The following is a 25,996-nucleotide window of genomic DNA, read 5'->3' as shown; positions in this document are numbered from 1 at the left end:
CTCTTCTGTACCAAGCATGCGAATGGTGCACAGACATACATGCAGGCAAAACACACACGTTTTTAAAAGGGGAGGGGGGAGGTGGTGCATACCTTTAATCCTAGCATTCAGGAGGCAGAGGAATGCAGACCTGAGTTTGAGGTCAGTCTGGTCTACAGTGAATTCCAGCCAGGGGTGTGTAGAGAAACCTGTCTCAAAACAAACAAAAAACAACAACAACAAAAAACCATTTAATAAAGGCAGAGGGCAAAAGACAGGCTCCCTGTGTGAGGGTTGGGCCATTAGCCAGTAAATATAAGACCATCACTCTGTGGCTTAGTTATCTGTTTAAGGTGAGGTACCACTCTACATGTCCAAAACCCTGGCTTCAACATCCAGTACTACATGAAGCAGACAGACCTAGTGATGTCTATCTGTAATCCCAACATTTGAGAGGTAGAGTAGAAGGATCAAAAGTGTAAGGCCATATGAGCCCTTTTTTCCAGAGTAAAATAAGAAATAAAAGAAAGCTACTAAGACTCTAGCTCATTCTGTCTGGGGTATTATCTACCTCAAATCTCTATATAAAGCTGGGCATGGTAGTACATACCTTTAATCCCAGTAGGATTAGAGACAGGCAGCCTGGTCTACATAGCAAGTACCAGGCCAGCCAAGGCTACATTAGTGGGGCCTTGTCTCAAAAAATACCAAAACATAGGTAATGGTGGTGCATGCCTTTAATCCCAGAAAAGGCAATGTGTTAAAGACTGAACTTGGGTCACTGGCTCTAAGTTTTAGAAACTTATGGGGACTAGTAGCACAGGACATGGCACAAGCACAGGAAGTCGGAGGACGATGTCGTGGAGTTGGTTATCTCTGTCCATCTTTACTGGACTCTGTTGCCAAGACTGAGTCAAGTGCCTTTACGAGTTGAGCCGTCTCTAGTCCTTCCCCACCCCTCAACATCACTTGGCAAATTAAAAATCAGCCGCAGGATTTGGGATGGAGTCAGCACCATGTTCTGGGAGCAACCCTAGCACCTCATGAACCTGCTGTAGTTCTTCCATCTAAGCACTTGGGTGGCAGAGGCAGCAGGATCAATCAGGAAGGAAGGTCAGCCTGGGCAGAAGCTGGTCTACAAACAGGGTTGAGCTTGAGCAGACTGACCCTGAAAGCTAGCAGGGACCTTTCTGTAGATGTAGTTTCAGATGGGTCCTCATCAACTGTTACATAAAGCATTCCCTCCTGCTAAACTGACAAATTCAAGGGCATCACACTTAAATAGCTGCAGAATAATTCAGATGGAATGAAGCAATAGTTTCAGAACAGGATCGCACGAGTTTGATCCATGTAACTCATGCTTTGTGTGGTTAGCCTTCTCTCTATGGGAGCTCCTGTGACTGGCAGAGACAAGAATGTACACCGAGTCACAGGAGAGATTCCACTGTTAAGGTCAGATCTTCAGATTTTAATCTTTTTTTTCTTTTCTTTTCTGGCCTGGAACTCAGAGACCCTCCTTCTCTGCTTGGGATTAAAAGTGTGTGTGCCTCCACATCTGGTCCAATCTTGGAAAGATATAAACTGTAAAACTACCTCCAAATTTTGGGCAGAGCCAAGCTGCAATATTTAGTTTATAACCATTAAGATATGTACATGAAAGGTTCATTCAACTTGATGGGACTTTTAAGGATATGTGGGGGACAGCATTAGGTTGCCCCCCTGATATGTTACAGCCTCAGTCTGAGAACTATTAGGCTACTAGGGAAAAAAAAAAAAAAACCCTCATGTTCTTTGGTTGCCAAAGCTTTCCATGTATCTTTGTAACAGTAAGAGTCAGTGTGCAGACTGAAACCACCTCTTCTAATTACGTCTTTCCTTCCATCCTCATGCTTGAAATTCTCAGTCACTGGATATTAAGATCACTTGTAAACCTGAATATTAAGATCCTTTTTAAAAAATAGCATCACTGAAATTACAATGATAAGAACTAAGTATTTCCTATATCAGTTTTATTTAAAACACAAATAAGTATTTCTCTTTCGGTAATGGCAAATGGTTCAAATAATGTTGAACACAAATCATTGACTAATACAGGGCATTAAATATGAACAGACTTTTTTTTAAAGCAAAAGAATAGAGGTTATATACAAAAGAGACCTACAATCTATAGGTCAATTCAAAAAAGGAAACGTGTTTATAAAATGCGTGGTGAAAGCAGAACATTCCACCCCTGCTTTGGAGAAGGGCTATCTTACAACATTCAGTCAGCTGAAGATGGATTGATACAAGTGTCTATACATAAATTTCAAGTCATTTTTGCATGTGCAGAATCATCCAGATCTTCCCAGACTGAATGGGCAGTTCTGTGGCTTTCTTCCTTTTCCATATTCCCAACAAGGCTACATGAACTTCAACTCTTGATGAGCCGCTTACAACAGCAGTTCCTTAGGAGCCAACATGACAGGTGATCCAGGATTTCCCTATGAGAAACAAACTGGCCACCTACAGAAAGTATCACAATGAACAAGTCTTTCTTTCCGCCTTCCAATTCTGTACAGTGTCTCATTTCAAGACTATTACCCTCATGAGACTTGTTTCTTCACAAGTCTAAACCTTGAGGTGATATGAAGACCAACATCGAGAAAAGAAAACTCAATCCAGAAATGAAGAAACTGGAGGTATCCAATACACCCCCCAGAGCATCTCGCCATCCCTGCAACAGCACAGCCCGGTGTACTGTGTACTGCTACAGTCCGTAGATCAATACTGGCAGCTTGAATGAGTTTGTTTTTTTTTTTTTTCCCCTCCTCTTCCCATGGTTAAAGCACATCAAATAAATACTAGGCAAGAGGAGTTTTCTGGGAGAGTTAGAAATTATGAAATTTACCAATTTGCTGTGTCTGTGATAATTCGATGCCAGAAGGAGAAGGGTATTGAAGGAAAGGGAAAGTTTTCATACTAAAAAAAGATTTCCCTAGTCATGTCGCCACCTCTTATAAAGAATCCAGGGAGTCCCAGAAGTAGAAAATTAGTTTCAGGGGACCCCTGAGGCACTTTAAAGCCTTTAAAAAATTACAGTAATAATAAATTAGCTATTGCTCTTCAGAGGCTTACGGAGCAGCTAATGCAACAGGACCAGGTCCAGAGTTATGTCCATATCTCAGGTTCTTGAGCCGCTCGGCCCTCTTTAAAGCTTAGACGAATCTCCAAATACCTTTAAAAAGACGTACAATTTAACACTGACGGAGTGGGTTTTTTGTTTAGTGGTAGCATGACATTTGGTCCACAATGGTTAGCAGCTCTCTTCATTTTAAACTCTGATAATATTAAGACAGTACATAAATAAATACAGCAAAGGGGAAGATAGCCCACTGACAAACACCTCAAGGAGCCACTGAGTTAGTTCTCTTGCACCATTTCATTTGGAGCTCAGTCTCATGTGGAGAGAAGGGCATTACAGAACGTTCTTTTCACAGATGTTGAGTAATGGCATCAAATGGACAAAACAGTTATCAAGGGATGTAAAAGATCTGACCCCAAGGGAATCCAGGACACATACAGGTACTTCAGAGGTATACTTTTGATTTGGGCAAAATTTGAGACTAAAGAAATTATCACCTCAGGTAAATGTTAGAACAGATGAAAATAAGTCCAGTTTTTGGTGAGTTTTTTTTTCCTTTAAAGCTTCCTCACCATTCCTTTCACCTTCAGCTGTCAATCATCTCTGAGAGCTCAAGCAGAAGGTCATCTTCATCTTTCCCAGGATCCAAGTCGATCTCAGCTTCTAATTTGCCTCCGGAAATTTCCCATATTAGTTTCTCAAAATCATCTTCCACAGAGAGTGGAGGCTTTCCTGTTGAGGCAGAGCTCAGTCGGCGAGGTTTGGTTGCCACCTGGGACGAGGAAGGGCCAGACCCTTCTGGGAGCAAAGGTTCTGAAGAAGACTGGGTTGAAGGCAGCACAAAACTGTAAGTGAAAAGCAGAGTATTAGACCCAGCTCTGTCCTTCCTTCATGGTCAAAGGACTGTGCAGCCTCAGGGACAGAGGAAACGAAAAGTTGTTTCTGAAGAGACACACAAAAAAATTGTTTCACTAATTTGGAATCAAGTACCTTTTGAAGGTAGCCAGGTATTTTAGATTACCTTTTCAATAAAGGCAAATACCAATAGCAGCACTGACGAGCAGCGACTTCAAATTTCATGCCTTTTGCCCTCAGTGTGGTGTTAGCTTTAGATCTAGCTAACCTGTAAATGTTCATTGACTTATCACATTTTTTGATAAAGAGCCAAATCAGTAAAGGCCTGAAGCTTGGTTAAGAAGGCAATACCTGTCCTTAGGGTTTTCTGTCTCAGACGTGGCGATGGATTTATCCTCGGAGAGAAGTGGGACCACAGCCTACAAAAACAAAGAGTAAAATCACTGAGAGTTATGCTTCCACTTTCAGTGTGTGTATGATGTGTATATGTTCAGGGGCCCATGTGCAAGTAGCAAGAGTCAGAGGAGGCCGTCAAGAGGAGCCTTCTCTTCTCTGCTTCACTTCTGTGGGAAATCAACCACTTTTTTTTTTGATTTTCGAGACAGGGTTTCTCCGTAGCTTTTGGTTCCTGTCCTGGAACTAGCTCTTGTAGTCCAGGCTGGCCTCGAACTCACAGAGATCCGCCTGCCTCTGCCTCCCGAGTGCTGGGATTAAAGGCGTGCGCCACCGCCGCCATCGCCCCGCTTACAATGGCTTTTTTATATAGGTGCTAAGGGATTCAAACTCAGGTCCTCATATTTGTATAGCAAGTACTCTCACCCACCAAACCTACAAGACTTTTATTTTACTTTTTTTTTTTTTGGACATATGAAGCTGTTTAATTAGGTTGTTAGCAATTTAGAAAACCACTTTGTGAGGATACATCCTGTTCGTCAAAGAGAACTGAGAGCGCAGGTAGCCCTGCAGCTGAGAAACAACTTTGATCTTTGGCAGAATCTGTGAGTCCACCACTTCTGATCAGCCTTGCACTGCTCTGTAATCTCATATTTCTCCTTCTCTGTGTCAAAGATTATTTTACTTTTTTTTTTTTGGTTTTTCAAGGTTTACAGGGTTTCTCTGTAGCTTTGGTGCCTGTCCCAGAACTAGCTCTTATAGACCAGGCCGGCCTCGAACTCCCAGAGATCCGCCTGCCTCTGCCTCCGACCCAGTGCTGGGATTAAAGGCGTAAGCCACCACCGTCCAGCTTTTTGAGACAGGGCTTGACTATGTAGTTTGGGTGTACCTCTCAGGGTAGACCAGGTTGGCCTTGAACTCAGAGTTCTACCTGCCTCTGCCTTCCCACTGCCTAGCTTCAGGTGTCCCACCCCTGTCTCCCCTACCTCCAGCATATTTTCTTTTGTTGCCTTCCTAGAATCACGGCTAGTTTTTGTTTTGGCAGTGTTGAAGATCTCTGGTAACCCAGGATCTTGCATGGTAGGTGGTTTCATTGAGCTGTATCTTCAGCCCAGCAGCTACCATTCTGTAAACTGGGGAACCCAAGAACCAATGACGCAGAGGCTGAAAATGTAAGTACCTTGCCACCCAAAAACCAGTTTCTAAACACTGCCCGCCACTTCTCCAATCTCAACTAGACTCTAGTGACAGTTTAAGGAACCCAGTGCTCAGGCAGAAGTGTAAGACACAAACAGAGACAGTGCCAAAGGGAATTCTACCACAGAGTCCAATATCACTGGAGTGGATCAACTCACCACAGCTGCTTTCTTGGTGGGGCTTTCCTGCAGGACACTGCTGGCGCTAAGTGGCTTCACAGCCGCAATGACAGCAGGGTGTACCTCCACTGCCTTCCGTTTTGGAGCCACTTTAGGAGATGAAACAACCTTGACCACAGATGGCTTCACATTTACTTTGGGTTTGGCTATAGGAGACAGAACATAACTGATTATAACTAGATGATCTCTTTCACATATAGAGTAACTCAGAGTAAGATATGGATGCTTTTAGGAGTAGAAATACCAACAAAATTGCCAGGCATGGTGGTATATCCCAGCACTGGGAGGCAGAGGCAGAAGGAGCTCTGCTGAATATGAGACCAGATATAGCAAGTGCCAGGATAGCCAGGGCTACATAGAGAACTGGTCTTAAAAACAAACAACAAAAAAAGCAGTACCAAAAGAGTGAACAGCCTGAATGAAAATGATCTACCACATAGATCACTATGATACACTCTTCAATGTTACCATCATATCCCGTGGTATTTTCTTCTGCAAAACAAGAGGAAAAGTGCATACAGCTGCACACTTGTAATCCCAGCACCCAGAAGGCTGAGGGCAAATTGAGTCTGAGACCATACGGGACTATATAATAAGACCCTATTCAAAACACCAGAAGAAAAATGCACGGTATTAAGTTCTAAATGGGGCTTTTATGTTTTTCTTTCCTTCAATCATGTAGCTGAGGTTGACTGTGAACTTCTGATCCTCCTGTCTCCCTTCTTGCTTCATCTCTTGAGAAGAGCAAGGATTTGGTAACTGAGCATAAAACTTTGAGTGTTTGTGGGACAGTAAAGAAAATACACTGTTGGGGTCAGTATCTCTGAATAAGGATAGAGGCACAGAGGAAAAGCATGAGCTCCATGATAAAATTCTCCAGATGCACATAACAATCCAGAGCACTCAAAGTGTGCCCTGAAAGAGAATCTTCCTCCACCACAGGGACTCAAGTTGCCAAAAACCAAACTCACACTCTCATCATACAATTGGCTGACTTACAGTGTTGAGGCACTCAACCTCAGCTGTCCTCTTCAGTGTAGGACAGCCTCTGTTGAACTACCCAGACTGTATCATGTAAACCAATCTAATAAATTCCTCATCTACGTTCCTTCTATTAGTTCTGTTCCTCTAGAGAACCGTAATATAGACTGATCTGGGATTACAGGTGCGCACCACCAGACACGGTTTTCCTGTGGTGCTGTAGTGGAATCTGGGGTTTTGTGTATGCTAGATAAGCACTAACAACTGAATTACTTCTCCAGCCCCAAAGAAAGCAAAACTAACTAACCAACAAAACAAACCCAGCAGTGTAAGTTGTGAGAAAGAACTATGCCTAAGTTTCATCTTTGCAGATCACTATATTACTACTACCCATTGGTGTGACCTTAGTACACACAAGATTCAACCCCACAGTTGCCAGAGTTACTGAAATTTGGTCACTGTGCCACAATGAAGGTAAATCACTCACCTTTACTCCTTTTTTCCAAAGTCTGTGGTGCACATTTCACATTCAGTATTGAGTCCCCAATTCCAGAGGTTTCGACCTCCCCTTTTTGGGATGACTCCGCGGGGATCCGCTTAGCCAAGTGCTGTGTGATGCCTGACACAGCAGTGAGCACTGGTTTCCCCACCACTCGGGTATAGTGAGAGGCCTCGTCTCCCTGGACAGGAGTCACGGCTGGCTTCTCTTTCTGTGAGGCTTCGGTCTCCTGCTGCTTCTCAGTGTGTTTCTCTCTGACAATGTCACATCTACTGACTGGAATCTTTGTGGGATCACTTATGGCCTCATCTGAACTCTGGAAAAATCCAATCAAAGAATTAGAACCTACTTTCTCATTTATAGTGCTGAGTATCTAGCTTAGGCAGAATATTACATGATTCAGAAGAATAAGGAAGCTCATGATCTCATATTAAACAGAAGATACACTGTTAAGTGTTAAAGATTAGAAATGAAGACGTGAACTAATAGAAAAATCCATATTCTACAGACTAATTATGACCCCAAGAAAACACAAATGACCACTAAAAAAGATTTTTGTCAATATCCAGAAAGAGCTAATAGTCACAAGTTAGAATATTCTAGTCAGTAAAGACAAACACCTTAAGAAATTACTAAAGATAGAGTAGGCTGCAAAATGATATATTGTACAGTTCTCAACCTGAGTTGAGCATTAAATCCACTTATGTAACAAAAAGCTTAAAGGAAATCTAGTAGAAAAATTATTATAGCATTTGTCCTTTGTTTTGTTGAGAAAAAAGTTCTGACTCTATGGCTCAGAATGACCTCAACTCAAGATCTGCCTTTGCAATCCCAAAGTCTGGGATTGATTACAATCTTGTGCTATCATGCCTGGGTTGTTCTTCCTTCCTTTTTTTAAATTTCTCTCCCTCCTCCCCCCCCACACCCCCCTTTCATCTGTCTCTTTCTCTGTTTTTAAAGATTTACTAGGTATTCAGTGTTCTGTCTACAGGCCAGAAGAGGGCACTAGATCTTGTTACAGATGGTTGTGAACCACCATGTGATTGCTGGGAAATGAAGTCGGGACCTCTGGAAGAGCCATTTCTCAAGCCCATTCATTTTCTCTAAAGAGAAAAATCCTAGTTAGATGTGTTGGCACACACCAGTAATCGCAGCAGTGGTAGCAGAGACAAGAGAACCAGTCCAAAGTTCTTGGCTACATAAAGTTAGCCTGAAGCTGGCCTGAGTTATATGAGACACTGTCTCAAAACACTGGGAGCTTGGACAGATGGCTCAGAGGTTAAGAATACTTGCTGCTCTTGTAAAGAACCCAGTTTCAGTTACAAACACAGACATTTCAGCTCACAACCATCTTTAACTCCAGTTCCAGGGGATCTGATGTCTTCTGTCCTCTGCAGTTGTGCACACATGTATGTGAATACTAACACACATAAAGTAAATAAATATTTGGGGAAAAGGTCAAATTTTACATGATATGCAGTAAAATATCAATGGCCAGTTAAAATACTATGAGAACATACAGAGAACTGTAAGAATCTTTCATAGATGCTGGGCGGTGGTGGCACACACCTTTAATCCCAGCAAACAGAAGCAGGCAGATCTGTGAGTTGAAGGCCAGTCAGGTCTACACAGTGAGTTCTATCTAGGTCAGCTAGGGTCACAGAACCTTATTTTATAAACCAAAAATCAAACAAAAAGATAACCCCAAACCAAACAAAAAGAAACTTCCCTAGAAAATTGTGACCACAGTACTGGGCACAGTAGTGCAGCAAAGTGGATGAGGCCGGCTGAGTTAGGCAGACTTCTAACAACATAGTGGGAAATCGTCTCCAAAACTCTCCATACTAAAGAACAAAAACATGACCCAAAACAAAAAAATTAAAACCAAACTCAACCTACCAATGAAACCGTTCACAGAAATTTCCTGTACGCTAAAGCGAAAAGCATCCATCATTCCCCTCCCGCTGGTCTGCCAAGGACCATTATAGGACAGACTCACCTCACTAGCCTCTGGCTTAGGAACACTGCTCTGAGAAGCAATGTCACTGTCTTCGAGTTCGAGTTTTTTCTCTTCTTTTGCACCTATATTCACATTAAAAAACACCATTGCTTTAATCAGGATGTGAGAAATGAACTGAAATATGTTTTCTTAAAATGAATACAATTGTACTGGCTAGCTTTTCTGTCACCAGAAGCTACGCCATCTGGGAAGAGGGAGACTCAACCCAGAAAATGCCTCCATCAAACTACCCTGTGGAGCATTTTCTTGATTGGTTACTGATGTAGGAGGGTTCAGCCCACTATGACCAGTGCCACCCCTGGGCTTATATAAAAAGGCAGACTGAGCCAAGACATGGAGAGCAGGCCAGTATGCAATATTCCTCCATGGCCCATGCTTCAGTTCTGCCGTGACTTCCCTCAGGAAGTGTAAACCAAGTAATACTCCCCACCCTAGGCTGCTTTTGGACAGTGTTTTATCACAGCACAGAAAGGAAACTCAGTACTAATGGAAACAGGAAAGAAACTCATAGCTAAGAGATGGGGCATCTAGAACCTCAAGAAAACAGGAACATACCGTAGTACTACCAACTGCTACTGGAAACAGCTTACTCTACTGAATCCGCTGACTCAAATTTCCCCAGTTAGGAAAAGTTCCTATCAGTCTCACCCTGTGTTTTTGGAGGGGTGTACAGACTGTACTGTTGCTTGGAGGGGTTGTACAGACCTGCTCTTTTGGCAATACGGAGCAGCCTCTTTGCCCCTGGGACAGTCTCAGCTTGAGGCTGGGAGATGGCGCTGCTCTCAGAGTTCCGCTGTATCCTCAGGGCCTTCTCCAGTTTAATTTCCTCTAGCGTCTTAATATGCACCTCCTGCATAGACCTGGCTCTTCCTGTGGGCTCCTCTGGCTGTCCTTTGCTGACTGCAACAGGCGGCAGAGTCACTGTCTTTTTCACTTCAGTATCTGTTGTCAACTTGGTGCAGCCTGTATCCTTTTTGCATTTCTGCCTCTCCATTTCCTGCTGCCGATGTTTCTTTTCAGCCAGGACCTCAGAGAAAGTTTTGATCCGCACGGAGGAAGAGCTTTTTGCTCCTGATGGAGAATCATCAGCCCGTGTAGGTTCTTCGGTTTTCAGTTTAGTTTGCAATTCTCCACGTTTCTGACTGGCTCTTTCAAGAAGAATTTCTTCTAATGTCTTCACGTGGATCTCACCAGCTTTATTAACTCTCTCTTTTTTGGGAAAGAACATACTTTTATACTCTCGTTTCTTAATGTCTTATGATCTCCCTAAGAGTAGAACAATACAAGGGAGAGGCATCAGTTGTCTCATGTTCAACATTAGTTTCACTCTTGATTCTAGATAACTGCAAGAAAATCTCTAGAGACAAACCTACTGATTTGTATTTCTATCCAGAAAAACACAGAAACACAATACAAATGGCTGAAAATCACTTATTAGTGCAGAAACTGCATCATCATAAACCTTAAGTGAAAGTAGCAACCAGTCCTCCATTCCCTCATATGTATATAAAACTTGTGCTGGACACATCACTAAAAGTAGGGTAGTAAGCCAAGCACATCTCTGCCCGGTTGTCTATAGTCTGACAAACACCAGTAACTGAAAGAGTTGTCAGGAAGTAGGGCAATGGAAACTGCTGCACTTGGTGAAAATATCAATCATGGCCTAGAAACTAGCCAAAGCAAACTTTTCATGAAGTGACATTCAACACATGAACAGGAGAGGTAAAAATAAAACAAGTGACAAGACAAAAACAAAACAAAAACCAAAACTCAAGGGCCACAAACCCAACTTGCATCCCCCAGCCCTCAAAAGACTGTTCTACATCTGTTTAAAATATGGAACAAATGTCACATTATACATCATTCCCATCACTAAATGGCTAAGAAAAGAAATAATGAACTAATGTAGAATTAAAAAAGAGATGATACATACGCATGCATGCAGACTAACCAGTAAGAGATTTTAATTATATTTAAAAAAAAAACTCCTAAATATAGCATGTTCTGGAACTTTGCGAACTTGGCCAGCCTGGGAGCCCTAATATGACATAGTCCAATTTAACCTCAAATTTAGAGCAATTCTCCTGGCCTTAGCCTCCTGATTGCTTGAATTATAGGTGTGGACCACCATGCCCCACCAGTTTCGTTGCTCTTGTTTAAATGGTTTATTTAAAGGTTAGTTTAAGTTCAGCTCAACTGGGATTCTCATCCTTCTAGTACAGTGACTTTCTCTGGTGATAGCACTGATTAGAGTCCTAGAATTGCCTAAGCCTCCAAACATACTGGATGCTTCAAGAGAACAAATGATGCTGAACCACATAGCAAAGTACCCATGACAAAGCAAGGACTCAAACAGTGAATTATCTCTGTATGTTTTGAGCAGGTAAGTCTTTTTGTGATAGGGTCCCTGGTGGAATATGGTGGCCTCAAACTCACCACTTTATGAGTATTGAGATAAAGGGCTACCACAACTACCTTCTCATTAGATTTCTTTAAAGGATGGTGGGGCTGTAGAGATGGCTAAGTGGTTAAGAATACTTGTTATTCTTTTTTTTTTTTTTTTTTAAAGATTTTATTTATTACATATACAATACAGTGTTCTGCCTCCATGTCAGAAGAGGGCACCATATCTCATTGTAGATGGTTGTGAGCCACCATGTGGTTGCTGGGACTTGAACTCAGGACCTCAGGAAGAACAGTCAGTGTCCTTAACCTCTGAGCCATCTCTCCAGCCCTACTTGTTATTCTTGAAGAGGGTCCAGGTTCATCCCGGTACCCATATGTTAGCTCACAACTATCTGCAACTCCAGTTCCAAGGGTATCTGATACCCTATTCTGACCTCTACAAACACCAGGCATACATGTGATACACCTACATGCGTGCAAGGCAATTCACACATAAATCTGAAATAAAATAAATTTGAAAAAAGAATTGTAATTTTTTCCTTCCATTCCACAATGACAATTTAATCTCAAAATTATCACTTTAAAGAAAATACATGGTGTTAGGGAATATTATTTTAAAGTGTGTGACTTTTGTTTATTTTATGTTGTAAACTCTGTGAAGCTGTGATTCTTTGCCTGTCTAAAACACCTGATGGTGTAATAAAGAGCTGAATGGCCAATAGTGAGACAGGAACAAGGATAGGTGGGGCTGGCAGGTAGACACTATAAATAGGAGAGATCTGGAAGAGGAAAAGCAATGAGAGAACAAGGGGAAGAGGACATCAAGGGCCAGCCGGCCAGCCACTGAGTAAGAGTGAAAGTAAAATATACAGAAATAAAGAAAAGGAAAAAAGCCCAGAGGCTAAAGGCAGTCAGGATAATTTAAGCTAAGAAAAGTTGATGAGAAACAAGTCAAGTTAAGGCCTGGCATTCATAAGTAAGAATAAGCCTTCGTGTGTGATTTATTTGGGAGCTGGGTGGTGGGCCCCTCCAAAAGTCAAAAGAGCAAAAAAACGGGCTGGAGAGATGGCTCAGAGGTTAAGAGCATTGCCTGCTCTTCCAAAGGTCCTGAGTTCAATTCCCAGCAACCACATGGTGGCTCACAACCATCTGGAATGAGGTCTGGTGCCCTCTTCTGGCCTGCAGGCATACACACAGAATATTGTATACATAATAAATAAATAAATAAATATTAAAAGAAAGCAGAAGTCTAAAATAATAAAAAAGAGCAAAAAAACATCACACAACAGTTTGTTCTTGTTTTTCATCACAGCAAAATTTCACTAAAATTATAGACATTAAAAACAGAATAATACTAATAATACACTAATAATAAGAAAAGAACGCCATAACAGAGTAATCTTTAAGAATTTTTGTGAGAATCTATTTCAGCAGATAAAAAGAATAGTTAAAACACCACACTACTTGACAGCACAGTAAACTGCCAGGCCTAGGTTAACGAATATGAAAAACAACAATGAACCATGGGAGAAATCATTAAGGTAGAAATGTAAGGACCGGGGTGGTGGATACACTTCACTGAATACAGCTTGCCTAGCACGCACAAGGTCTGGGTTTGATTTCCAGCATCCCCAAAACAATACAGAAACAAAACTAAGCAAACAAGCAAACGAGCAAAAAGCCCAGATTCATTAGAAAAATCCAGAGTAGCCTAAAAAAAAAATTAAGTTTGAAAGAGACAGAGAGAGATCAAAACAAAAATCTTTTGAAGACAAATGCCAAAATAAATTCATCTGAAAGACTAAGAAATTGAAATGACAATGCTAGTCTATAACCAGCCATTTAGACAGACAGGATAAGCAAACTACAGAACACAGGCCAAATCTAGCTAAACAATTCCCGAAGAACATAGCCATTCATTCATTCATTCATTCATTCATTCATTTATTTTGCCATTCATTTATTTACATATCCACATTACATATGACTGTGACAGAGATTGTGGACCACACATCCTAAAATATTTTTGTTTTTAAGGGTAGTAGGGATCATCAAACTGAGGGCACTATCATAACTTAGCTTCTTCAAAGCTTAAATTATTTACTACATGGACTTATAGAAAACAGAGAAGCCAAATTAGATACAAATGGTCCAGTGAACCCTTGGCTTGCCAACAAAATGTGTTTACATCCACTACAATGAAGTAATAGCACACCAGGGAGACAGAAAATCCTAAACTGTTCTGGAGAATAAAGCTGAGAATGACTCACATCTGCAATCCCACCAGCATCTGGGAGGCTGTAACAGGAAGACAGCCATGAATTTGAGGCCAATCTTAGCTAGTAAATTTCAGGCCAGCCTAGACTATAGAACTGAGATCCTATCTTAAAACAATTGAGATAAGCTAAGGTTAGAAGGAGAACATATAAGTTAACTTCAAAGCACAGAGACACAAAATTTATAACTGTTTTCTACAAAAACCATCACATTGAACTTGAATAGCATAAAGCAAAGTTGGAGGGATAGGGTAACAGTAGATCATCTGCCTAGCATGTATGACGCTCTAGGTTTGAAACTACAGCACCATAAGCAACAACAACAAAAGCAGAGTATTTGAATACATGGATACTCACTTTACATGTATACATGCTCATGTAGTTCACACTGTTAGAAAAAACTAGTATTTACAAGAATTTAAGAATATAAAGAAAGTGGGGGGGGGGGTGTGTGTGCACATCTTTAATCCCAGCACTCGGGAGGCTGAGACAGAAGGATCTCTGTGAGGGCAGCCTGGTCTACAAAGTGAGTTCTAGAACAGGGTCCAAAAGCTACAGCGAGAAATCCTGCCCCCCAAAAATCAAAAAAGAATATAAAGAAATAATTTTCCTTCTTTTCAGACAGGGTCTCTCTATATAGTCATGGCTGTCCTGAAACTCACTGTGTAGGCCAAGCTGGCCCCAAATGCACTAAGATCTACCCACCTTTCTCCCAAGTGCTGGGATCTCTCTCACCACCACCCCACACACAGGTTTTTACGTTGCCCTAAAACCAAGAGTGGTTCATGTTCTGTACACATCTTTGGCATCTGACAGAATGCAATTGGTTTTATATTGCTTAGAAAACGACTTCTTTCTGCCCTTTCTGGTACTGCTGACCAAACCCAGGGACCATGTATACCCCGTGAACTGATCTATATACCTAGCCTACTAGACCCTAATGTCCTACGACAGCTTAGCCTAAAATAAGGCATCCCTCTTACTGGATTTCCTCCTAATACTTTGAGGAGTACCCATTTTTCATCTTTAAATAACACTTAAAACAACACACCAATAAACCACAAACACAAGCTCTAACCTTAATTGTAATAGGTGAATCAGAAGAAACAAAACAAACAAACAAACAAAAAAATCCAAAAAAACCAAGATGACAGTAAGGATTTTGCTCTTCTGATTTTAAGTGCCCGTTGCCTCCCCTTTAGAAACCCAGAAAGTTGAGCTACTAAAAGAAAAAGTTTCAAAATGTAAAAAGTTAAAACAAAACTTTTCATAGGTCAAATATGTTTACAAATTAGGCTGTACTTCTCTAATGAAGCAAAGGAAGGAAGGAAGGAGGGAGAGAGGGAGGGAGGGAGGGAGGAGACAAAAGAAGAAAAAAACTCAAGGCCTTAAATTTTTTTTCTTGAATTAATTTACGTGAACTATACATTCCTTATAGCCCTACAAAAAGGGGGAGGGAGAAAAAACAAAACAATAACAAAAAACCAAATCTGTTTCAGGGCCACTGAGGTGGTTCAGGGTTAAAGTCTAACAAACCTGATTTCCAGAACCCATGGAAAGGTGTAAGGAGAGAATCAAGCACACAGAGTTGTCCTCTATTCTCCACAATGCTGTGGCTGCACACGAGTATGTGTAGTCAGACAAACGGATTGACATATGGATAGACACACACACATACACAAAACTACCTACCTGTATGGGCGAAATTACTGAACTCTGAAAAATAACTGCTTTTGCACAAGATTATCATTTTTCCTTTTTTTTTTTCAAGACAGGGTTTCTCTGTTGCTTTGGAGCCAGTCCTGGAACTAGCTCTTGCAGACCAGGCTGGCCTTGAACTCACAGAGGTCCGCCTGCCTCTGCCTCTGGAGTGCTGGGATTAAAGGCGTGCGCCACCATCGCCCGGCTAAAATAACCTTTCAAAAGTTTGTTACTCTATTAGAACAAGCTCATGGACCATCATTTTCTTTTCTGTCACAGATTCAATCACAGTATCTTCACTATTCCGATCTTTCAGAAGTCTCTAACTCCAGGTTGTTGACAGTGTTAGCTGTTAATGTTGGCTACTCAGAATCAAGTATAGTAAGCACTCAACTGTTTGCTGAGTAATACACAGGGACCCAAGCAGCCTGAACAAATGGGGATCCATACCTGTTAATATTATAAACAGACACAAAATATGTCAGAATAAAAGCACTTACCTTTCTTTGGTGTTTTATCAATATTAGTTTCTGGAGCTTCCACCTTTTTCCCCAGCCTCTGTGCAAGGCTTCGCTTTAATGGGGGTTCACTGTCACCACCTACAATAGGGAGACTTAATTTAAGATTTTAATCTTCAACAAAGTGGAAAAAAGAGCAAAAACTAGACAATTTAAATATTCTGGAGGTTTTCTGCATTAAATGATGTTTGTTCACCATCTTTTAAACTTAATGTTAAAAACAAGTCCTATAAAGAAAAAAATTAGGAGACAAAAAATTTAGATACATGAACAACACCTGCCAAATGACTAAATTACAGAGGATAATAATCCCTGGCTGAAGCTGAAGCTCGAAGAGAGCAACATCTTCTCCACCTGTGCTACTTAGTCTTATATCAATTTAATACAAGCTAGAGTTATCTGAAAGGGGGAAACCTCATTTGAGAAAATGCCTCCCTGAGATCTGGCTGTAGAAAAGGGCAGTGGTGGCGCACACCTTTAATGCCAGCATTCAGGAGGCAGAGGCAAGCTGACTTTGGGTTTGAGGTCAGTCTGGTCTACAGAATGAGTTCCGGGACAGTCAGGGTTACACAGAGAAATCCTGCCTTGTAAAACAAAAACAAAAACAAACAAACAAACAAACAAATCAGGCTATTAGGCATTTTCTTAATTAGGGAGTGGTGCCATTCCTGGGCTGGTGATCCCGAGGTCTATAAGGCAGGCTGGTCAGGTGAGGATGGTGCACTTGGGTGGCAGAGGCAGGCGGATCTCTCTGAGTTTGAGACCAGCCTGTTCTATAAAAGCTAGTTCCAGGACAGGCTCCAAAGCTACAGAGAAACCTGGTCTTGAAAAAGACAAAAAACAATAACAAAAAAAGGCAAGTTGAACAAGCCATGGGGATCAAGACAGTAAGCAGACCCTTCTCATGGCCTCTACATTAGCTCCCAGCTCTAGGTTCCAGCCTTCTTGCAGTTCCTGACCTTTTACTTTGATGATGAAAAGTGATGTGGAAGCTCATAACCAAGAAGAAAATATTGGTCATGGTCATAATCTAATTAAGCTATAGTACCTCAAACTGCTATAGCTTCAATGAAAGTTATAACGTACAAATGGAATTTTATAAATGTTGTCATGAGTCAAGCATACAGGCAGTCCAGCAGGTCAATACTGATGGTGCTTGTATGATATGTATGTAACAAGGTAACATGTTAACGCACAAACACACAGAAGATACACAACTCTAACTCACCCACTGAAAATTTTCGTTTCCCCAGTCTCTCAGTAAGACTCAGTCTAACCACGGGCTCTTCTGAAATGACAAAAATAAAATGTGTTCAGTTAGTTAATTCTTTTGCATTCATTGCCCACTAAGGAAGTATACTGAAAATTAGATCTAAGTCTTCAGTCGCATTTAACAAGAAAATAATCAAGTCTAGTGAACATGCAACAGCATGGTATTATTAACAGTAGCCAAACATGGAGAGAGGCTTTGAACCTGGCCAAAACTATCCTGTGCACTTTGAAAAGCTACTTTACATTATCAGATGAGCAAGTAAGCCTTCTTTGAAATGTTTGTGGTTCAAAGGGAACATTTAAACACACAATTTCGTGTGCTATACTCCTATGCTAAATAGCTTTATGTCAACTTGACAAGTTCAAGTCATCTGAGAGAAAGGAATATCAATTAAAAAATGCCTTCATGGGGGCTGGAGAGATGGCTTAGGGGTTAAGAGCACTGACTGCTCTTCCAGAGGTCCTAAGTTCAATTCCCAACAACCACTTTGTGGCTCAAGGCCACCTGTAATGAGATCTGGCGCCCTCTTCTGGCCTGCAGCAGACATGGAGGCAGAATGTTGTGGACATAATAAATAATCTTTAAAAAAAAAATGCCTTCATAACATCAGGCTGTAGACATGCCTGTAAGGCATATTCTTAACTTGTGATTGATGGGGAGGGCAGAGGCCATTGTGGGTGGGTCATCCCCGGGCAGGTGGTCATGAGTTTTATAAGAAAGCAGGTTGAGCAAGCCAGCAAGCAGCACCCCTCCATGACCTCTGCATCAGTTCCTACCTCCTGGTTCTTGTCCTGTTTGAGTTCCTGTCCTGACTACCTTCGATGATGAACAGCAATATGGAAGTGTAAGCCAAATAAATCTTTTCCTCCCCAACCTGCTTTTGGTCATGGTATTTGGTCATAGCAATAGTAACCGAAACTAAGATAGTTCCTTATTAGAGTTTAAACAATTTAGTAAAAAGACTAACATTTTTCCTGTCACTCTAAAGATGCAATAACATTCTTTACTCAAAATGGGCAGTCAATAAACTTGCTGAAGCAAAGAGAACATGTTAAATTTGATACACATAAATATGAGACTGCCTGAACAAGAATCCTAACTTTTTAAATGATAGAGTCAAATGTATCAATTTTCTCATCTGATCAAAATACTTGAAGTCCTCCAAAAGTCAAAAGTGAACAAACATCACCCAAGGACTTTGTGTTCCCAATTACATAAAAGTAGAGCCCAACAACTCTGGGAGACCTACTATACCTCACCTTGTTTGCTTGATAGAGTTACTGTCCTCACCACAGTCCGGACATTCTCCTTTTCAGGGCCTGGATTGGGCTGAGGCTGATGTAAGGTGCTGGAAACTCCCGAGGAGCCTTCTGAATGAGAAATGTCAAATAAATAACCTATGGAAAATAAAGCTAGTCCAAATCAAGAATCTTTATTCTATGAAGTTTATCCAATCAGACTGCTCTGCTGTCTGAACACTGTCTTAAGCAGATACTCAATCTTCCATTTACTAGGAAGGGTAAGACTCTAACACTAAGTTTTAGCCTTCAGCACTGACATCCCATCACTCCCGTGTGTGAAACAAGGCTCCTATAGAGTAAGCTTTAAGGACAAACTCCCCAGAACCAACTATTTACTATAGTTAGTATATATCCCTTCGTTAACTTAGCTATGACTAAATTTTAGAGTAGGAAGTCTACATGGATAGACTGAGGCAAGCTCTAGAAATTTTTTTTTCCTATTTTGAAATATATTTTTGTTGATTATAGATCTAGGCTGGCAATGGTCCTTTCAGTACATTTTTTTTTGCTCCCCTCTCCTTCAACCCCAGAAGAAAATCTTAGCATCTCTTGAGAACCCCATTGGATCTAATGACATTCATCTTCTTTTAGTAGGTTGTGTGCACATGTGGAGCTAAGAGGTCAACTCTGGTATCTTTCCTCAGGAGACAGTGTCTTAGAAGGACCTGGGGTTTGATGATTAGACTAGGCTATCTCTGTCTCCCCAGAACCAAGATTACCAGCACACACCCCACACACCCACGCCTAGCTTTTCCATGGGTGCTAGGGCTAGAGGACAGGTCCTCAAGCTTGCGCAGCAAGCATTTTACTGAAAACCATCTCCACAGGACCCTTAATATTGCCTCTTAACTGCTCTTCTTCGTTTATAGCTAAATCTTAAGATATAGCTCAGCACGGTGGCGCAGTCTTTAATCCAGAACTCAGGAAGCAGAGGCAGGCAGATCTCTGTGAGCTCAAGGCTGGCCTGATCTACAGCAGAGTGAATTCCAGGATGGCCCAGAGGGTTAAGAGCATTGCCTGCTCTTCTAAAGGTCTTGAGTTCAATTCCCAGCAACCACATTGTGGCTCACAACCATCTGTAATGGGGTCTGGTGCCCTCTTCTGGCCTACAGGCATACAAACAGACAGAATATCGTATACATAATAAATAAGTATTAAAAAAAAAAAAGATCCCGTTTCAAGGGCTGAAGAGATGGCTCAGAGGTTAAGAGCACTGGCCGTTCTTTCAGAGGCCCTGAGTCCAATTCCTAGCACCCACATGGTGGCTCACAACCATCTGTAATGAGATCTGTTGCCCTCTTTTAGCCTGCAGGCATACATGGTAACTAATTAAATACATCTTAAAATCCTATTTCAAAAATCAATCAATTGATCTCCAGAGGTACAGGTTTCTTTACATTATCATATGGTTCTATCCCTGAACAGTGAGGACTGAAGCACAGGTCCAGAAGGTTAGTGTTTTACTTCAAACAATCTCATAGGAATGAGACTCTGTATTTTCTAAATGTGTTAGTGTCAGAACTATCTATTACTCTCATCAGGTAACACGTAAGTATTCATGCCAAAACTTGTAATGACTTACCACCTTGTTTCTTGGATTTTTCCTTCATTTTCTTTGACTTAATTTCCTCAAGAGTTTTTATTCCAAAGTTCAAACATTCACCTGGGAAACCCAAGGGGGGAACCACATGAGGAACTACAGTCTTTTGCATCTCATCTTCTCTGCAGGCAGGCATTCAAACACACTCTGAGTAATGACTCATGAGAAAGTACGCAGTGTCAGTTTGTGGACAGCACTTCTGCTAGAAAAGCTTAGTGACTGTGCACTGACTCTCAGAGGAAGTTACAACTGTCCGTAATGCTACAAGGCTTAGAGACAGGACAACCTCTTCCTACCTTGCTTGAAACTGACTCCAGGTTTGCGGGCAGAAGCCACTCGCAATCCATTATGAGCGTCAGGAGCTGGCTGCAGGGCAGGCGTTTTGCTTTCATCACCCTCCTCAGAAAACTGATCTGTGTATCCAAAGTTAAGACAAATGTTCAATTAAGACCAAGTCTAGAGTTTTTATTCTCTTCCTAAGTTATTATATTATTACTTAAAAAAAAAGGGGGGGGGGAGAGCTAAGCATACCATCATCATCTTCATCATCATCTGCAGCATTGATTACAACTGGTGGATGTGTGGGGCTAGGGACGTTTTCGGAACTTTCAACTTTCATTACACTGCGTAGCTGAGGGGAGGGGTTAGACTGGACCGACAGTTTGTTCTGCTGAACTGTCAGCTGGCTAGCCTTTACTTCTTCTTCTTGCAACTCAGGCACAGTGGGTAACACAGCTAAACGGTTTTTTAAAAAAAAAAAAAAAAAAAAGACAAATTTACCACAAAGAAATTATCCTAACTCAACAAAAATTCCTGTCTTTTTATGATAAATGTGGTACATTTTCCTTAAGAACATGTTTTTTTTAAAAAAATTAATAAATCCCATTTTCATTCTAAATTCTTAATGAAGAAAAAATTATTTTTGAGCCAATACCTCTGTATTATATATAAACAGATGGTAGGAACTGAAAGCAACAAACCTATAAGTTAGTTCCAAATTCGACACTTCATTTTAAACTGAGGTTCTAGAATTTTTTGCTTGGCACAAATGACACACACAGAGATTGTCTTTCTCTGTTTCCCTAGCTGGGATTAAGGTATGGGTCACCACTCCTGGATCTTTTTCTGTTGTTGGTGGTGTCCTGCTATGTAACCCAGGCTGGCCCTCACACTCATGGTCTTCCTGCCTTAGCTTTCTGAGTGCTAAAATCACAGCTACTACTTTGGCTCTTTGGTGGCTAAAGGAAATTAGCCCACTAGAAAAGGGACGTTGGGGAGGAAGCAAGATGGCTCTGCAGGTAAAGATGCCTGCTGCCAAGCCTGATAAAATAAACTTGCCCTGAGGACACACATGGAGGGAGAAACCCAGAAGTCTCTCCAAACAATCCTCTGCCCTCCACACGCACTCCACAGCATGTGTGTATATGCACACTCAAGACACACACTAAGTATTTATAAATAAAAATTATTTTAAAAAAGACTGAAATAAATCACAGATTTTTGTAAAGTCAAGATTCATTTTAGAACTAAGGATATAATTCAGCAGAAGAGGGCTTATCTAGCAAGTGTGCAATCCTCAGTTTGATCCTCATTCCTAGAACAATGAGGAAAAAATTTTTTAAAGATATCCTATATCAAAATTTTTTTACATAGCCTATAAAAAGCTGAACTTAGTATGTGAGGTATTTCATGGTGAATGTCTATAATCCCAGCACTCAGGAAACTAAGGCAGAATCAGAAATTCTAAGCCAGTTTAGGCTACAGCCCATAACCCTGTCTCCATAACAGAGCTAGATGGCTAGTACTTTTGGCTTTGTGGCCATATGGTCTCTATTTCAACTATTTAAATCTGCAGTATTAATACAAAACAGGTCACAATATGTAAGTGGATGGCCAGAGCCATATGCAGTAAATCTTCATCTTACAGAGCATGCAGAGAACCCAATTTGCCAACCCATGGTCTAGAGAATTAAGTTCTTTTGAAAACATCTACAGGTTTTGTAATAAAATAAGAATGAAACAATTATTATATTATATAGTAATATAATCTGGCATGACAGAAACATTTGATTCTCTCTGCACACTTATCATCTAACCTCTACAAGGTTTTGTTTCCTCATTATACATCAGAAATAGCACTGCTCTCACTGGACTACAAGTGAATGGCGGGTGCTCACTGACTAGCAACTGTTCTCTTAGAGCCAAAACCAATCTCACTTTTGCTTGGAGGTAGGAACAGTCCATCAACATAACGACCTCTGTTGTGATGGAAGGCGCAGTTTAGTTTTTGACATCCCATTGGCTGATTTTCCCAGTAACAAGGAATTTCACTTCGTTTTTTCTGCGAGAGAAAAAATTGTTTAAAAATGTTAAACTTGTTAAAAAAAAACCAAAATGTTAAAAAATACAAGTTAAAAAATGAAGTAAGTATTACATTAATTTTGTGGTTGGTTTTCAAAACAAAGCTAAAAACCCTGCTATAGGAGGTCATGATTAGCAGAAGAGACACACACTGTGGAACTACAACAGACTCCTACAGGTCAGGTTGTTCTCTGACCTCCACTTGTGTGCAACAGCATGCATGCACCCCACCCCCACCAGGCTTGGCAGTTAAGGGCTTTCACTGAATCATCTCACCTCACTAGCCACTGTCTCTATATTTTGTATTGATCCTGAATACTTACAGTAACAAAAATTGGAAACTTACATCAATTTCCATGTGGCGAAATCTGCACACCTGTCGAAAACAACGACCTTCTTGCCATAGTGTGCAAACAGTTTCATTTCCTAGTGCAGCTTCACAGTGACGAAATGGGCAGCTGTCACCCTGTTAACAAAAACAAACAGGTAAAGACGAAGGCACATTTCTACAAGAGTGTCCAAGAACCTAAACAAATTAGTAAGCAAATACCAGCAGGGCAAAAAACAAGATGTAGTAACCACCATCTGAAAGCAATAAACATGTAATAACCTACTGCTTTTTGCTGTCTGTTTGTCAGGGTATTTCACTGGCTGAAACTCCCCAAGTATATTAAGCTGATTAGCTAGTGAGGCCCAGGAATCCTCCTGCCTCTACAACCTCAGAGTGAGTACATGTCATATGTCTGGCTTTTTAAAATGTGGATCTGGGCATTGAACTCATGTTCTCATGTTTATATGATAAACACTTTACTAAATGAGCTATCTCCCCAGCCTTACCCTATTTCTTTATTGTTGTTTTTTTGAGAAAGGGTCTCACTATGTAACCTTGGTAGGCCTGGAACTCCCTATGTAGAAGAGGTTGGCCTCAAACTCATAGAAATCAACCTGTCTCTGCCTCCTGAGTGGGGGATTTAAAGCATGCATCACCAGATCCAGCTCTCCTCAACCTATTACTTAACCCATTTCTTTTGGTCTAATTGACACAACAGACAGTGGGGGCTGAAAATGACAAGATGTCAAGAACAGATCCTCTGAAAAACACTATCATCTTCAAAATGGCTTTGGCTTCATATATCCTGACTTCAGTAATTTGTAGCTTTTGACAGAAAAAGTTGGTAGGCCATAAGTGATGTAAGAATAATTAACATATACCTAATAGAGTTACCTTTGTTATCCAAAACAAATCATTAATATACAAACTGCTGTATATGAAATGGATTATGAGAGCTTTTCTTTTCTTTTGCAGTGCCAGACGCCAAACCTGACATCTCTCGTGCTTGCAAGTGCTCTATGGCTGAGCTGCATACCCAGCAGAAAATCTTCATGGCTACCATTGCTGGGCTTTTTTATGATAAAAGTTTTGCTACATAAGTCTAGGATGCACTTCAACACTCCTATTTCTACTACCATGCCTAGTTAGTGTTGGGTCCATGGGGGTCACTCAAAGAAGGGGACAGACCTCCAAAGTCTAGTAAACTAAAAGCAAATTTTTCCAGGAAAAAAAAATTAAAATTAAAAAATAAATCTCTACGGAGCACAAAAAGCTATCAACTAGCTAAGACCACAGCCAGAGATAAACTTGTAAGGCTGTGGAAAAGGATGGCTTCGAACTCCCCCCTTTTTATAGCAAGAAGCAACAAGCATTAGGCATGAACAAAGGAACTTTTACAATCTTGAGGTAAAACTTAGATACAAATTGCCTGTTTGTTTGTTGTTCGTAGGTTAGACTAGTGTTTGTATTTAGTCCATTGTTTTTCCCTGGCTGTCCCTGATAGTGTTTACCAAAGCTCTGCACTTCCCCTGATACCTCCAGTTTCGCAGAGCAGAGAAGGGTATGTGACAATACAAAACCAAAAGTCGTGTACATCCCTACCCTCTAAAGATTAACTCAGTTCACATTCGTTGTTGATCACAGGTGGCCAGGGTGTTATCTTAGGGCTAACTCTCAGTTTGCAGAGGGATGCTTTGGTCTTGTAAACAGAGCAGCCAGTTGTAAAGCAAAATAACCCACTGTTAAATTAATCCTTAAGCTGTTGAGAAAGCTGCAGACAGCCTGCTCTCATTCTCCTAGGCTTACAACTTTGTATTTCTTTATTTATACATTCTTATTTCTGAAGTCTACATTTCTATATTCTTATTCTTGGACTCTTCAGTTAGACTTGTCTTTTTAAACACAGGATCACAATGATTTTAGAACAGGCTACTATAACCTACAAATTTACAGAATTAGCCACAAAGAAATAACAGAAAATGACAGGCAGACCTAAATAAAACCACCAAAAATTCAAGCAGAAAAACAGAACATTCTGACAGAGAAAGCAAACTCTAAAAGAATATATTTAGAAAGACTTCTTACCAGCAGGAAATGTGGAAGAAGTCAAATTTAACCCCTAACAGCTCCCACAAGTATTATACAAACCAGTCATTTCATCTAAAGCAAAATACACAAAATCAAGCTGCCAAGCCACAGAGGCCAACATCTCCCTAATCCCAAAGGCACTTAGACTAGGTTAATTACAGGTAGAATGATGACTACACAATATGGGCATTTTTGCTTTGCGTGACACATTATAGTTACATATAAATGAAGAGGAAAGATAAGTGATGTATTCGTCATTAACACATGTTCTTTACTAAAATACTGACCGCAGATAATAAAAGAGCTAGCTGAGCAAGTCACAACATAAACAATCTAGAATGTAGGGAAAATCTTAGACAATATGATTTGAGAAACAGCAGAAAGAACTGATTTAGAGATGCCAGTCTTACTTTGGTGCATGTAGAATAAAAATAAAAATAGCAGTCTTCTCCCTGATTAGGCATGCTGGGTAAATTCTCAGGCCAGAAGTGGCTTTTTGGAATACGCCACTGCTTCCTCAAGGTGAAGACCAGCTCCAACTGCTCTTGAAATGAATTTACTCTTCCAATGACAACTCAACCACAGAAATCTTCTTTAAAACGTAATCCTGAAAAGGGGAGACAATGAATTAAAATACTTCAGGTAAATTCTTCCAACCTCCTCCTCCAATGCCTAATGCCACCACACTTGTAAAACTAGATTTTAATTGTTAGCAAGCAGGTGCTTACCACACAGAGCCTTAGAAACAAGCCAATCACGAGTACTGTAAACTCCCAATGTCAATTTTTTGTTAAGGACAGTTATGCCCTTTTTTTAAAAAATTTTCTATTGTGCTTGTTTCATTGTTTCAGTGTAACATTTAAGTAAGTACTACTAAACACATGATCTACCTTTTAGACTAACAGGTTACTTTGTAC

At 40.7% G+C, this 25,996-nt stretch overlaps 1 protein-coding gene across 3 annotated transcripts; it reads right to left on the bottom strand.

The window, feature by feature from the left end:
• Positions 1–1,971: 1,971 nt before the first annotated feature.
• Zc3h11a (zinc finger CCCH-type containing 11A) lies at positions 1,972–25,632 on the bottom strand. 3 transcript variants are annotated; one of them, XM_050147585.1, is made up of 15 exons: positions 25,490–25,632; positions 23,007–23,126; positions 22,517–22,640; positions 20,831–21,034; positions 20,596–20,712; positions 20,282–20,362; positions 18,658–18,795; positions 17,354–17,413; positions 16,108–16,206; positions 9,930–10,433; positions 9,204–9,286; positions 7,193–7,520; positions 5,704–5,870; positions 4,307–4,374; positions 1,972–3,945 (listed from the first exon to the last, which is right to left on the bottom strand). In XM_050147585.1, exons 1-15 carry the CDS (start codon positions 25,541–25,543, stop codon positions 3,687–3,689), a joined length of 2,406 nt encoding a protein of 801 aa, XP_050003542.1. In that variant the 5' UTR covers positions 25,544–25,632; the 3' UTR covers positions 1,972–3,686. The 3 variants fall into 3 exon arrangements, with proteins under 3 accessions (XP_050003542.1, XP_050003543.1, XP_050003544.1); XM_050147586.1 differs by having other exon boundaries at positions 18,658–18,768; XM_050147587.1 differs by having other exon boundaries at positions 18,658–18,765.
• Between the last annotated feature and the right edge of the window lie 364 nt (positions 25,633–25,996).

The sequence above is a fragment of the Alexandromys fortis genome, unplaced genomic scaffold (genome assembly GCF_014885135.2).
Source record: "Alexandromys fortis isolate MF-2015 unplaced genomic scaffold, M_Fortis_MF-2015_v1.1 scaffold_58, whole genome shotgun sequence".
Lineage (NCBI taxonomy): Eukaryota > Metazoa > Chordata > Mammalia > Rodentia > Cricetidae > Alexandromys > Alexandromys fortis.
Note: the sequence above shows the minus strand (reverse complement) of the source record. Positions and strands in the feature narration are given on the sequence as shown.